At 37.4% G+C, this 14,661-nt stretch overlaps 1 protein-coding gene across 3 annotated transcripts in view; it reads left to right on the top strand.

Moving 5' to 3' along the window:
- The first annotated feature begins 319 nt into the window (after positions 1–319).
- The window catches only part of TRIM37 (tripartite motif containing 37), a 178,212-nt gene continuing 163,870 nt past the window's right edge, over positions 320–14,661 (top strand). The window contains exon 1 of one of the 3 annotated variants that reach the window (XM_032428786.1): positions 320–402. In XM_032428786.1, coding sequence (XP_032284677.1) covers positions 370–402 — 33 coding nt within the window. In that variant the 5' untranslated portion in view covers positions 320–369. The remainder of the gene's footprint in view (positions 403–14,661) is intronic. The other 2 variants (XM_032428782.1, XM_032428784.1) reach the window with 2 other exon arrangements.

The following is a 14,661-nucleotide window of genomic DNA, read 5'->3' as shown; positions in this document are numbered from 1 at the left end:
TGTCACGTCCCTATGCTGTTTGTGGAAGCTTTTGTGTCATTGGTTGGCTCTTCTTCCGATTGTACCAATCGCAAGCTCTTCTCTGCGGAGCCCTAGCTATGAAATTGAAAGTAGAGATGAAGGTGCAGCCAATGGAAAAAAAAAGTGCACAGCAGCCAATCCTCCTGCAGCGTTTTGTGTCTTTGCCCAACTAGAGAAAGTGTTTCATGTGGAGGGGCGTTACCCAGTCGCCAATGGGCGGGCGCCAGTGAAGCGGAGGAACCAATGAGTGTGAGACGTTGAGTGACAGCTGTCCAATAGGGACCCTCAGTGCTAGTACGGTTTGCGGCTTAAGCACCGCCGCGGTCTGAGGAATGTCAACTATTCAACATGGAGGCGGAGGTCGATAAGCTGGAACTGATGGTGAGTGTAAAGTGAAGGAGATCTACTGGGTAGATTCTTTCTCTCGGATGGCCTCCGAGGTGGGATAAAATTTTGAGTCGCCGGAAACCCTGGGCGGCAGAAGCTGGACCATATTGGAGTTCCCTCCTCTTGTATCAAAGGGAGTCGCCGCCGCCTGGTCTCTTTTAACCGCCGCGGGGGAAGGGGTTACATCCGGGAAACTCGGGAGGGAAATGGCGGGAGATGCTGAGGTAGCCGGGCCTTTGGAATTCCTTGTTCCTTGCCCTGACCTTTCCGCCCCTCAGGGAGCTGTGGCTCCTGAAGACAGCGTTCTATGCATTTCCCCCCAAAAGACGTGACTGGAATGATCCCTAAACGCCCCTAGAAGGGGAGAGGTCGTTCACACTCCAAGAAAGGGGGACGGAGGGTGGGGTGGGGAATAAACCGAGGGGGGCGGAGAGAACTCCCATTACGGCAGAGCGGTTCACGTTATCCAAGGCGGGCTGAGAAAGTCTGAGGAAGGTTTTGACTTGCGTGCAGAACTTCCTAGCGGCCAAGGAAGCCCCAAGACCAATTTCTGTTTGGCTCGAAGGTGGCAGTCCTTGGGTGGGGGAGAGGTGTGAGCGATGGGGACCTGAACCTCGAGCTCCTTTCTTGACGCACGGGAGGAATTGGGACATGGAAGGCACCCTGCTCTTGAGTTGCCGAATTTCATTCATTTATGAAAGTAGGGGGCGGGGGCGAATAATTGGAAAGGACTCCCGCTGCTGCTTGGCCTGCTCGGGGGCGCCAAGCTGAAGTGCTGTCCTAATTTTCTTCTATGGATCGTTCCCTCACTTGTCCTCTTTATTCCCTTCCTCCCATTCTTAGACTACCAGCTTGATCGCCCGCGCTTTTTTCTTCTTAGTTCTCCTTGTTCTATCTTCAGTCCTTTGCCCCCTGCATTACCTTGTGTGAATTGAGCTGGCTTTCTTTAAAATGTGGAATTTGGAGGACGCGCCCATCATTGAACTCCTGTCGGTTTTTTGTTAAAGAAAAATAACAAAATTAAGTAAAAAAGCCCAAATCTTTCTTTTCTATCGCAGTCTGCCGTCCTTCCCCTACCATGCTCTGGCTTTACAACTTGGGTATCATTTGTGCCAGTGCTGCTCTAGCCAAGCTGAACCTTGGGTCACTTCAACATCAGCACTGGTAGTGATCCTGGAAGAAACTGAGTACCACACTCATCCTCATTCCCACCTCTAGAAAATGTGAGAGCTTGATATATCTTATTATTTTCTTCTGATGTATTAATGAATTATAGTGCCTCTCATATGCACATTTGACTTGAAGGCTTTCAGTTGATTCTAACCATTTTGAGTTTTAATTTTCTTTGTGGGAGTGTGTGGGGGAATGGCGTGGGGCGGGGTTGGGATGGTAGTGAAGAAGGAAGAATTTTTTGTTGCTTTCCAAACCTGTAATAATGAACTTTTAGATCAAAGTTTTGTTATTTTTATCATTAATGGTCTTAAACAAACAGAAGAACCCAAAACATGTCAAGTATCCTAGTTTGATTCTGTCAGCAGGCATGAATGTTTAACACTGTCTTCCCCTCTTCCCCATTCTGAATTCCTCCCTCTGGATGGATATTTCTGCCTAATTTTAAGATGCTAAACTGCTTTTAACAGTTTTTCTCCCCGCTCAAGTTGGCTGTTTACTTTTGAGGTACCAATTAAGCCTTTTTTGGACTTTGCATGAGAGTCACTATTCGCACAGGACTTTTTTTTTTTTAAAGATTGAACACATTTTAATTTAAGAAGAAAATGATTAAGTATACATCTTGAAAAAAGGTTTTAGAAGATTGTGAGGTAGCCAGACTCTTAAACTTTTAGGTGTTTGAATGATGGGGTAGTTTTAAAAATTCTTTGTAAGAGATGAAGAGAAGAAAGCAGGTCTTCTTAAATTACCTGCAGGTAATTACTTGCAGCCTCCTCCCTCCCTTTCAAGTTATTAGTTTGTTTCCACAATCATCAGGGTTTAAAAACTGTATTTGAACTATTATAGTTTTGTTATTACTGCTTTCTATTGATTGGATAGTGAAGGATGGTGTATCTCATCTTCAGATTTGCCATGTGCTTTAAAATGTTTTGTCTATGAACTGGTTTAATTTCTAAGATTGGAAAGAAATGATTTCCTATACAATCCTCTGAGTTTTGGTTCTACATTACTTGAATAAAGGATTTGTTGAGGAACTAATGTTGAAAATTTAATAAGTGAAAGAGAATGCATACTATTTAACTTTGTAAAGAAAGTACTTATTCTCACTTTGCAGACAGACTGGTCCTCTGATTTAAAAAATATTTCATATTTTTCTTGTTTGAATTAACTTCAAATTCAGAAAATTAAACATGTCTCTGAAGTACCTGTCTTTAAAACCTGATCCTTGGCTAGCAGAGTTGAAGGATTCTAATACCTGAGTTATGTGGCCTTAGGATTAGGTCAGGTCACTCATGTTCCAGCTGTCCTGAATTTGAGTTTATTTTTTAGGGGGTTGAATCTAAATAGCTGAACTAGACTATTTAAAGAAAGTTTCGTGAAAATAATGGAAAGTATTTTTGCATCAATCAACGTTATTAATGGGGGAATAAGCTCATTGTAGGGTAATCTTTGTTCTCTAACTTTTTTCCTTTCACTTACTGGTTGAGTGGTATTTGTCTGGTGTTCTTTTGTGGTACCACTAGTGATTGTGCACAGAAGTACACTGTGATACTATGATACTATTTCTATTTCTGGGTTTACATCTGACTTTTAAATGGATTCTTACCAGTTCAAAGAGTAAGATAATGATAATTGGCTTGAATCCAAGAAAACCTGATTACTAAATCTCAGAACCTCCTCCTGTACCATTATTATTTCCTCCGTGATGCTTGTACATTTGAAGGAAATGGAGATGATTTCCTCCTATGTTCAAGATCTTTAGGGGTTAACTTAAATTTTAAAATCCCTTTCCATAGTATTCCCTTAGGTAGGGTCTTGTTTAGGACACATTAATTCCCTGGGAATCTGTAAGCTTTTGTGATAACAAGCCATAAGACTGTTAAGAGCTTTTTAGAGTTTAGTGTAGTTTATTTTATTTTATTTTTTAAAAGATGTTATTTATTTATTTGACAGAGAGAGCACAAGCAGGGGGAGCAGCAGGCTGAGGGAGAGGGAGAAGCATGCTCCCTGCTGAGCAGGGAGCCTGATGTGGGATGTGGGATGTGGGGCTCAATCCCAGGACTCTGGGATCAAGTTTAGTGTAGTTTAGATTCCAGAAAGATAGATTGGGTATTTAGAGATTGGGAAACTTATTTTACTTTCTTTACTTTACCTTTTCGTTTGTTTACTCCAGTATTCTTACTTAATCAGTTGCAACGAGGGAGCTAACCAACACATCTCAGCAAAACAAATATTTTTCACAAGTTTGCCTTAGTAGTAATTATAACCCGTTTTGTTAATACTAGTCTCTGAAGCTTAGGACGTATTTACAAAATTCCTTTCTATATGTTTCTGTTAAATATTAATCGTAGGTTAGTCATCAGAAAACTGTTATTTGGACATTTAAGTTCAGTTCTTTTTAACATTGATATACATGTTCTTAGGTTTTGGATGTCTTCTGTCCAAAATGGCAACCCTTCTTTAAATTCTTTTCACACTGAAGCTTCAACTGATGCAAGATGCTTTTGTGTTCCTTTCCTACCAATTTCTGCTAACGAATGCTCTGACTTTATTGCACTACTGTACTTTACAGCTAGCAGTGCAATAGTATTGTCAAAGCATCTGAAAGCAGAATGCACACCAGAACTTTGATTCTTGCCTTACATCTTTCTTCAGTATCTGTAATTTACCACAATCTTTGTTGCTGGAAAGTGTATAATTTTATTACCCTAGGTATATGTTTTAGGAAGTCATAATTTGAAAAAAAAACTCACTATCGTAATTAATGCACTATGAAACACATTGAGATAACATTTTTAATAGCTGAAGTTGTTATGACTTGTTTAAATGAGTAGTTGTATTTTTCTTCTTTCTGTAACAGATTTGGATAGGTTCTGGCATCTCTTGCGTTTTCTTTAACTGAGTTTTAAGGTGAATTAGTAAGTGATGAAAACAATCTCTGCTGTATATTTCATATGATAACTTGCCCCAAATCTTAATTGGTGTTAATTTTGTGTGCTATGTAGTTTATGCTTGAATTTCAAACTTAAGAGTACTTGTTTTAAAGTTCTTTTTTGTAATAATGAAATAGAATAAAGTATGAATCCATTACTTTTTTTGTAATCAGTTTTGAGATACAATTTGCATACAGTAAAATTTACCAATTTTAGTTGTACAATTTGAAGAGTTTTGACAAATATGGACAGTCATGTAACAACTACCACAGACATGGTTTAGAACATTTCCATCACCTAATGTTCCCTTATGCCCCTTTGCAGTCAGCTTCCTCCTACCAAGCTCCCTGACAATCATTGGTCTCTAGTTTTGCCATTTTTAGAAGTTCACATAAATGGAATCATTTATAGCTTGCAGTTTTTTGTGCCTGACTTCTTGCACTTAGCACAATGCTTTTGAGAGTCATCTGCGTTGTTGTACATATTAGTAGTTGGACCATTTTAATTGCTGAGTAATATTTCATTGGTATAGACTATCACAAACTATTTATCCATTTACCAGATTGTGAACTTTGGGTTGTTTCCAGGTTTTGCTTATTATGAATAAAGATGTTATAAACATTGTAGTGTAAGTCTTTGGACATAATGTTTTTGTTTCTCTTGAGTAGCATGATAAAAATGTATGCTTCATCTCATAAAGAAACCACTGAAATATTTACCAAAGCTATGATTTAGGGTTCCAGTTTCTCCACATCCTTACCAACATTTGGTATCTTGGTATTGTCAGTCTTCTTTTTTTTTTTTTTAAGATTTACTTATTTATTTTAGAGAGTGAGCACCAGTGGGAGGGGCAGAGGGAGAGGGAGAGAGAGAATCCCAAGCAGACTCCACACGAGCACAGAGCCTGATGTGGGGCTCAATCCCATGACCCATGAGATCATGACCTGAGCCAAAACCGAGTCAACCATGTCAGTCTTCTTCATTTTAGCTATTCTAATAATTGTATAGTGGTATCTGCTTAGTTTGAATTTGCATTTCTTTAATGGCTAATGATATTGAATATCTTTTCATGTGCTTATTTGCAGTTGGAATATCTTTAGTGAATATCTGTTGAAATCTTTTGCCTATTTTCAAATTGAGATATTTGTCTTCTTTTTTAAAAGATTTTATTTATTTAATTAAGAGAGAAAGAGAGAGCGTGCCCGCACATGAGCAGGGGGGAGGGGCAGAAGCAGCCTCCCCAATGAGCAGGGAGCCGGAGGTGGGGCTCCATCCCAGGACCCTGGGATCATGACCTGAGCCAAAGGCAGCCCCTTAACTGACAGAGCCACCCAGGCACCTCCAAGATGTTTGTCTTTTTAACTATTACAAGAGTCCTTTAATTTTTTCTGTTATTTGCCCCTTCACATAAAAAATTTTGATGAAGTTCAATTTATACATCTATTCTGCTATGGATTATGCTTTTTTGTTCTATTTCAGAAATCTTTGCCTAACTCAAGGTCACAAATGTTTTCTTCTAGAAGATTTATAGTTTTAGTTTTTACATTTATTTTATTTTTAAAGATTTATTTATTTGTTTTAGAGAGGGAGAGTGTGCATGAGTAGGGGGAGGGGCAAAGGGAGAGGGGAAGCGACACCTTGCTGAATGTGGAGCCTGACATGGATCTTGATCCCAGGACCCCTAGATCCTGACCTGAGCTGAAACCAAGAGTTGGGCCCCTAACTGACTGAGCTACCCAGGCGCCCCAGATTTTGTGTTTAGATCTCTGTCCATTTAGAGTTAATTTTTGTATGTGGTATAAAGTGAGAGTAGAAGGTCTTTTCATTTATTTATTTGTTTTGCATATGGATATTCCTCTGTTCTGGTACCATTTGTTGAAAAGACTATCATATCCTTGTTGAATTACCCTTAGCTCCTTTGTAACAAATCAGTTGAACATGTATGTATGGGCTGGTTTATTTATTTATTTAAAGATTTTATTTATTTATTTGAGAGAGAGCATGTGCGTGAGCGCGGTGAGGGGCAGAGGGAGAGGGAGAGAGAGAATCTCAAGCACACTCTGCGCTGTCAACCCTGAGATCATGACCTGAGCCGAAATCAAGAGTTGGTCACTGAACTGACTGAGTCACCCAGGTACCCCAGTCTATTTATTTTTGAACTCTGTTTTGTTCACTTATGTCGTATCATACTGTCATGGTTGCTGTAGCCTTATAATAAGTCCTTTGTTATTTTTTGTTTCAGAGGTAGATTTTAGTGATTCATCAGTTGCATATAACACCCAGTGTCCATTATATGAAGTGCCCTCCTTAATGCCCATCACCCAGTTACCCCATCCCCCTACCCACGACCCCTCCAGCAACCCTCAGTTTGTTTCCTATAGTTAAGTCTCTAATGGTTTGTCTCTGTATAGTAAGTCTTGAAATCATCAAGTGTAAGGCCTCAAACTTTGCTCTTGTTTTCTAAAACTTTTAAATTATTTTGCATTTCCAAATAAGCTTTTTTTTCTTTTTTTTTTTTTGGTCAATTTCTACAAAAAAAAAAGCTTTCTGGGATTTTGGTTGGGATCGTGTTGAATCTAGAGAACAATTTAGGGAGAACTGATTAACAATAATGAGTTTTCTGATGCTTGAATGAATGAAAAGAATGAAAAAATTTCTTTCAACAGTGTTTTGTAGTTTTCAGTGTATAGGTCTTGTTTATAAATTTTTCATAACCAGCTTAGTGTGATTTCTACTACGGCTCTATATCTTAAAATTAGAGCAAGAACTGTTACAAGATGTATTCTTTTTTTTTTTTTTTTTAAGATTTTATTTATTTATTTGACAGGGAGAGACACAGTGAAAGAGGGAACACAAGCAGGGGGAGTGGGAGAGGGACAAGCAGGCTTCCTGCTGAGCAGGGAGCCCGATGCAGGGCTTGATCCCAGGACCCTGGGATCATGACCTGAGCCATGCAGGCACCCCATAACATGTATTCTAAATAAATTTCAGAGATTTTAGGGAAAAAGTAAGCTATTTGTTAAACAAATGTCCTTAAAAGCCAGGAGAATGGATACCGGAGGGAAGAAAGATATGTGAGATATTAGGCATGGACTCAAGGACATCATTTGGTAGGGAATGAAGAACATGACTGCTTATGAGAAAACCATTTTATTCCCAAATTTTATTTATAAAATCTGAGTTACCTCTCTTGGCCTAAAGTGTGGTTGTTTTCCTCTTCTTTGGCTTTTAATTTCCTACCATTCTCTAGTGGGCATTTCAAGCACTGGGTAGGATTTTGTGTTTTTTAATCAGGTAAGACATTACATGGCGAGGGAGTGAGGGAAGAAAACTGCTTAATTTGAGGACCTCATTTGTTTTCTCTAAAGAAGTGAATTGAGGGGTACCTGCCTGGCTCAGTCAGTATACATGTGACTATTGATCCCAGAGTCTTGAGTTCAAGGCCCACATTGGGCATGGAGCCTACTTTAAAAAAAAATGTGAATTGATAACAGTATAATACATTTCCTTTTAGATATATCATTGAATTTTCTTTATATCCCAGAGCTTGTAGAACCATTAAGTTTTCTGGGTAAAAGATTATATACAAGAAAATAAGAATAAAAAAATGTACCAGATGGTGAGGAGAAGGAAGATTTCTTCTGCCTTGAATTGTATTTTGATGTGAACACATCTCAATTTCAATAGTAGGGTATGAAAGACCATATATATGAATTCATTTAAAGCCAAGTGGGAAATTTTCTTCTTCCTTGGAGCAAAGTAAAAGTTTTGAAACAAATAAAAAATATCTTACCTTTGTTACCCAAATATAATACAAAGTTTCAATATTGAGAATATCTCTGATAAATAAAATTTATTCTCAATTAGACTTTAAAAGGTTATACTTCTGATTTGTCTCAGTACATAACATTTTAAAAGTTTGAATAAGTCAATCCTTGATTCTTTGATTCAGTGTTTTTCTCATTTTATAAATGAGGAAATAATCTCAGTTTTTGCTAAGATTTTCATGTAGTGACAGTGATTGTAAAATACATTTAACTTTTTAGAACAATTTATTTTTGTTAGGAAATATGAGTTGTGTAACTTTTATAAATGCCTCCTTTCCCCACTCAATCTGCCTAATTGTAAATGACAGTACTTCATACTTTCTTTCAGTAAATGTTACTAGGGCGGGCTAGTATTAGAGGAATAAAAAAATAAAAAAATTAAATAAATAAATAAATAAATAAAGAGAGGACAGTATCTGCCTTTTTTGTACCCAGCAATATGCTTAGCATTTGGGTTTCAAAAGCAATCACACTTTTTTTGAATGACAAGAAAGCAGACTATCTCTTGGTACTTACTGTACTTTCCATTTTTCCCCCTGCTCCATCTAGGAGTACAGATGTTAAGTTTATTTGGTAATCTTTGTTACCTTGTCATTGACACTAAGACAGAATGTACATTTCTCTTGAGGTGATGGTTTTTAATCTTTTTTTTTTTTTTCCCCTTTATGCCATGGATCTTTAGAGGAGCTCCACCTCACCAGAAAAATGTATACAGATACATTAACTTGCTAACTAGTAAGTAGGGATTTGTACACCTTTGCCCCCATGGTTTCCTGGGCCCAGTATTAAGAATATCTGCTATTCAGGGGCACCTGGGTAGCATAGTCGTTTAAGCGTCCAACTCTTGGTTTCCTATCAGGTCATGATCTTAGGGTCATGAGATTGAGCCCTGCATTGGGCTCTGTACTCAGCCTCGAGTCGGCTTGGGTTTCTCTCTCCCTCTCCCTCTGCCCCTCCCACTCGTGCTCTCTCTTTCTCTCTCTAAAATAAATAAATAAATCTTAAAAAGAAGAAAAGAATATCTGCTATTCAGAGGTTGAAAGTATTTGAAATTGAGTGACCACACATCATTAATCTTCTATCCTTTTCAGTATATATATGTAAGTAAGAATTGCTGCCAAACATGTACTCACTCAAGATTATACTAAGTTTTTGTTTCACGTATGTCCATTATTTTGTGTTCTGTAATTTGGGAATGTAGCTGTTTTGTCATATTGATGACATTTTCTAATTTTGTAATTTTAAGATGATTTATCACGAGTATTTTATATACACATATCATACAATATTATAATCTATTATACAATATTATTCTCTCTATATTATACAATATAATATTTGAACTGTGCTATTTGCCAGGCACTATTAGAGATCAGTGATTTTTAAAAAATAGCCTGGCATATTTGGGACAATGAAATTCAGTGTGGCTGAGGTGTAAAATATGAAGCATCTATGGGGAGCATATTAATGTCATAAGGATTATACTAAGAGTTGGAGTTAATTCTACAGGCATTGGGAAACCCCAATGATCTTTTTAAAAAAAATTTTTTTTCCAAGATTTTTTTTTTTAATTTATTTATTTGACAGAGAGAGAGAGGAACACAAGCAAGGGGAGTGGGAGAGGGAGAATCAGGCTTCCTGCTGAGCAGGGAGCTCGATGCGGGACTCGATGCCAGGACCCTGCGATCATGACCTGAGCCAAAGGCAGACGCTTAACGACTGAGCCACCCAGGCGCCCTTTAAAAACTTTTTTAATATAGATTTTATTTTTAAGTAATCTCTGTACCCAATGTGGGGCTTGAACCTACAGCCCTGAGATCAAAAATCACATGCCCCATTGACTGAGCCAGCCAGGTGCCCCAAACCCAATGATCTTTAAGTGAAGAGTGACTTAGTACAGAATGCACTTACTCTTAAAAATTTTGCTTTAATTATACATGTAATTTAATTAGAAGACAGATAAAAAAGATCCCTACAATTCTATGAGTATTATGTCTATGTTGTATATTTTAGATTTTTTTGCAGGTGTATCTTTAACTATTTTTCCTTTTTTTTTTTTAAGATTTATTTATTTATTTTAGAGAGAGAGAGCATGGTGGGGAGGGGCAGAGGGAGAGGGAGAGAGAGCCTCAAGTAGACTCTGTGCTGCGCACAGAGCCTGACATGGGGCTCCATCCCAAGGCGCCGAGATCATGACTGGAGCCAAAACCAAGAGTGGGATGCTTAACTGACTGGACCACCCAGGCGCCCCTATTTTTTCTAAACCAAGTTTGTTCAGTGTAATATGAAAATCTCTCCCTGTAGTCCATTATGTGTCCATAGCACAATTAACATAAATAATCTAGGATCCTGAAAGCTTTAAAAAGTTAGACTACGTTCAACTGATAAAACCAATCTTTTACAGGCAGGGGCTTGCTTATGTGTACTACTCTAATAATTGTTTCATAAATGCCTGCAGATTAGGAACTGATGAACTTGAAGCTTCTCACTTTCTTCTGCTTTGATGTTGCTATTTGCTGGCAATAACATGTGCAACCTGGTGCTTTTGCATATTATTGCCTATCTGTTCCAGACATGCATTGACATGTGTTCTATCTGGAAGAGGCTAGATGATAGTTCAGCCCTCCAGTAGAAATACACAAAAAACAGTTGTGATTATGTATACATTTGGGGTGGTCCTCAACTTGTTGGGAACTTTCTTTCTTTTTTTTTTTTTTTTAATATTTCTTAAGACAGGCTTTAGAGGGTGGTTGGGTTCCCAGATTGTTCTTCAAAGGAATGAATGTTCTTTCATCTATTCCTTTTTGTCATTGAGCATTAGGCTGTATATTAAAAACTAGGGTGATAGGGCGCCTGGGTGGCTCAGTTGGTTAAGTGACTGCCTTCAGCTCAGGTCATGGTCCCAGGGTCCTGGGATCGAGTCCCATGTCAGTCTCCCTGCTCCACAGGGAGTCTGCTTCTCCCTCTGCCTCTGCCCCCATTTTGTTCTCTCAATCTCTCTCGTTAGCTCTCAAATAAATAAGTAAATAAATAAATAAAATCTTTAAAAAAAGAAAACCAGGGGATATAAATAAAAAGGAAGACAGGGCTCTTGCCAGCATAACATTTGAAATCAAGTGGTGACACTATCAAGCAGACAAATGATTATAATATAATAAATGAAATGGTAAGCTAGAGCCATGAACAAAATAAAATGAGAGTAGATAAAGGTGTTTCTAAATCTGCATTAGAGAGAGGGGAATGTAAAGAAAAGGGTGTGTTCATTAAGTATTAGTTTCTTTGGTTGATAGTATTGCTAACCTAGATCTGGAAGTATTAATATGCCCAGTTCTCCCTTAAAACAACGTTTCTATGGAAAATGTGTTTCTAAGCCTAGCTACTGAGTCTAGAGTGTACCTCTACCAACTTCTCTCATCATGGACAAGACTGCCATATTTCTTCATTTTCTGTGGTTTGATGCTGTTGAGGCAAACTCGCTCACATGAGGATGTGTTTGCTTTTTTAGAGCACTGGTTCTTTTGAAAGGGAGCGTTATTGTGCCAGTAAGAATCTATAGGTTTGTAAAAAAGAAGTATTTTGGGGGCGCCTGGGTGGCTCAGTTGGTTAAGCGGCTGACTTCAGCTCAGGTCATGAGCTCAGGGTCCTGGGATCGAGCCCCACATCGGGCTCCCTGCTCAGCGGGAAGCCTGCTTCTCCTTCTCCCACTCCCCCTGCCTGTGTTCCCTCTCTCGCTGTGTCTCTGTCAAATAAATAAATAAAATCTTTAAAAAAAAAAAAAGGAAGTATTTTTAAGTTAGGCTGTAGTGCTTTTCTCCTTGCTGCCAAATAGTTGAGTGGTATAAAGCGTTAAGCTGATGTTTATAATGAAAACTAGTATAACAGACAGAATATTGTATGTTTATGCAATATGTAGCATACTCTAAAACTCAAAATTATTTCCTAAACTATTCCTTTTTCTGTTTATATAGTATCTTCCTTACAGTCCCAGTCTGTTTCCAAGGATGTCCAATTGGCAGAATGTAATTTGGCTGTCTGGGGGGCTTTAATGTTGATTTCAATGGACTTTTCCCAGCTAAATTGCATATTTTATTTATCATTCGTAAGATGGGCATAAAAGTTTCCATTTATTTTTATTACTGATTTAGAAGAAAACTGGCTTCTGAAATATGAATGTCTTGGGTTTTAAAAAATTCACTAGTTTTGGGGCACCTGGGTAGCTCAGTTGGTTAAGCTTCTGACTCTTGATGGCTCAGGTCATGACAGGGTCATGAGATCAAGTGCCATGTTGGGCTCAGCACTGAGCATGGAGCCTGCTTAAGATTCTCTCTTTCTGTCTCCCTCTTTCCCTCCCCACTCTAAAAAATTCACTAGTTTTATTTTAAATATTCTAATGCTCCTAAAAATAAGATAGGTAGCTAAAGTTAATTAAAGAGCAACCTCACTGTTAACTAGGCTTTAAGAGGCAAATTTATAACTGAGGAGGGCTGTGAATGAAATTTTTTAGCATCAGTTTGCTCCCTTAATCAGACGCTAATGAATTTTTGACACTATAGTAATTGGTCAGCAAATTTCCTACCATGTGACTAAAAAATTTTCTGTTTATGACCAGATCCTAGAACCCTATCGATATTGTCTCTGCTGTGTAAATAGCTCTGAGTAGTGCAATATTGCTTATAGGGTTTTGGTGTTTGGGAAGAACAATGGGCAGGTTGCAGAAACTATATAGCTGAAACCGAAGCAACAGTCATCTTTGTTTAGGAAGAAAACAAATAGTAGAAGCTAATTCTTAATATAAACATTAAAATCTGAAACTCAAATGTCAAGTTTTAATATCTTAGAAGAAGGAAATTAATCTTTTCTAAATTTTTACATTTTGATAAATTAAACTTGGGTTTATTTGTAGTATTATGAAATAATAGAATATTAGTGTTAAAAGGGACCTTAGATTTCTGACTCTTTCATTTAGTAGAAGAGACCCAGAGAGATGGAAGACTTACCTAAGGCCACATAGCTTGTTAGTGATACCAGGGCTAGAACTTCTACCACGTAGCCCAATCCTTTTATTTTCTTTTTTCTGGACCATAATACCAGGTTGTGGTCAGAGGGAATTTTTTAGTGGCCTAACCAGTGATATTAGATTTGAAACATAAAAACAAAACTTTAAATTTAACTTTAGCTAAAGTCTTTACATTCCCTGCCTCCATCTATGTGACTTTTATTGACTTTAATGTCCTGTATATCATGTATAGACTTTCATCTAACTGCGTAAGAAACATAGTAATGAAAATAGAAGTAGAGGCAAATCACTTAGACTATTTCGTCATTTATAAAATGAAGGGTTCAAATCAGAAAATCTTGATTGTTTTTCTATTTTTCAACATTGCATTGGTATTCTTTTATCTTATTTGTTCCCTGCTTATTCCCAAGCCCACTGACTTCACTAATAAGTAAATACTTCCCCTATGTATTATCATGAAATGTTCTGTTTAGTTCTTCACAGAGGATTACATTCTTCTCTCAAGCTGTTTTTCCCGTTTTTTTTTTTTAATTTTTAATTGTGATAAAATATATATAACAAAATTTGCCATTTTAAGTTTACAGTTTAGTGGTATTAAGTACATTCACATTCTTGTACAACCACAACCACCACCCATTTCCAGAACTTCTTCATCTTTCCAAACTCAAACTCTGGACCCATTAAATGATAACTCCCCATTCTGTCCTACCCCTGTTTTTGAAAGTCTGTTTAAAATTCAATTTATCTTCTGAAATATTTTTCCAATAGAAATATGGGCACATTATTTAAGGGGGTTGGGAATTTTAAAAAATCTTTTGAAAGCAGAAGTAAGTATACATATAAATGCAGCTAGGGGGAGGAGGAGGTAGGAAATCCTGAATTCGAGCATTTGCCAATTTCCCCGGTGTAAATAGTCCTACCCTGGCCAATTGCAAGCTACCAGCATGATGTCATTGAAAGTGGAGTTGGGAAGACATGCACAGTAGCACATGATATAGTATTTTCACTATATACATAGATAGATCTCAAGAGCATATATAATAGTAAAATATAGTAAATCACTAGGAAGTTATAATTTTTGAGTATATATTTGTTTTTAATAATTTGTTTGCTGGTAAATTTATGTAATTGAATTTTTAGTTATGCCTGTGTTTAACAATGGGTTTACAAACATACTTGAAAATTTAGCTGACTCCATCATATCATTGATTGGAAGCACACTCTTTGGTATCTTATTAAAATATAATTTACTTAAAAGCAGGAACCACTTATTATTGATACTGTTTGATGATTTTAATACATTGTG

Source organism: Phoca vitulina, unplaced genomic scaffold (genome assembly GCF_004348235.1).
Source record: "Phoca vitulina isolate PV1807 unplaced genomic scaffold, GSC_HSeal_1.0 scaffold40, whole genome shotgun sequence".
NCBI lineage: Eukaryota > Metazoa > Chordata > Mammalia > Carnivora > Phocidae > Phoca > Phoca vitulina.
Note: the sequence above shows the minus strand (reverse complement) of the source record. Positions and strands in the feature narration are given on the sequence as shown.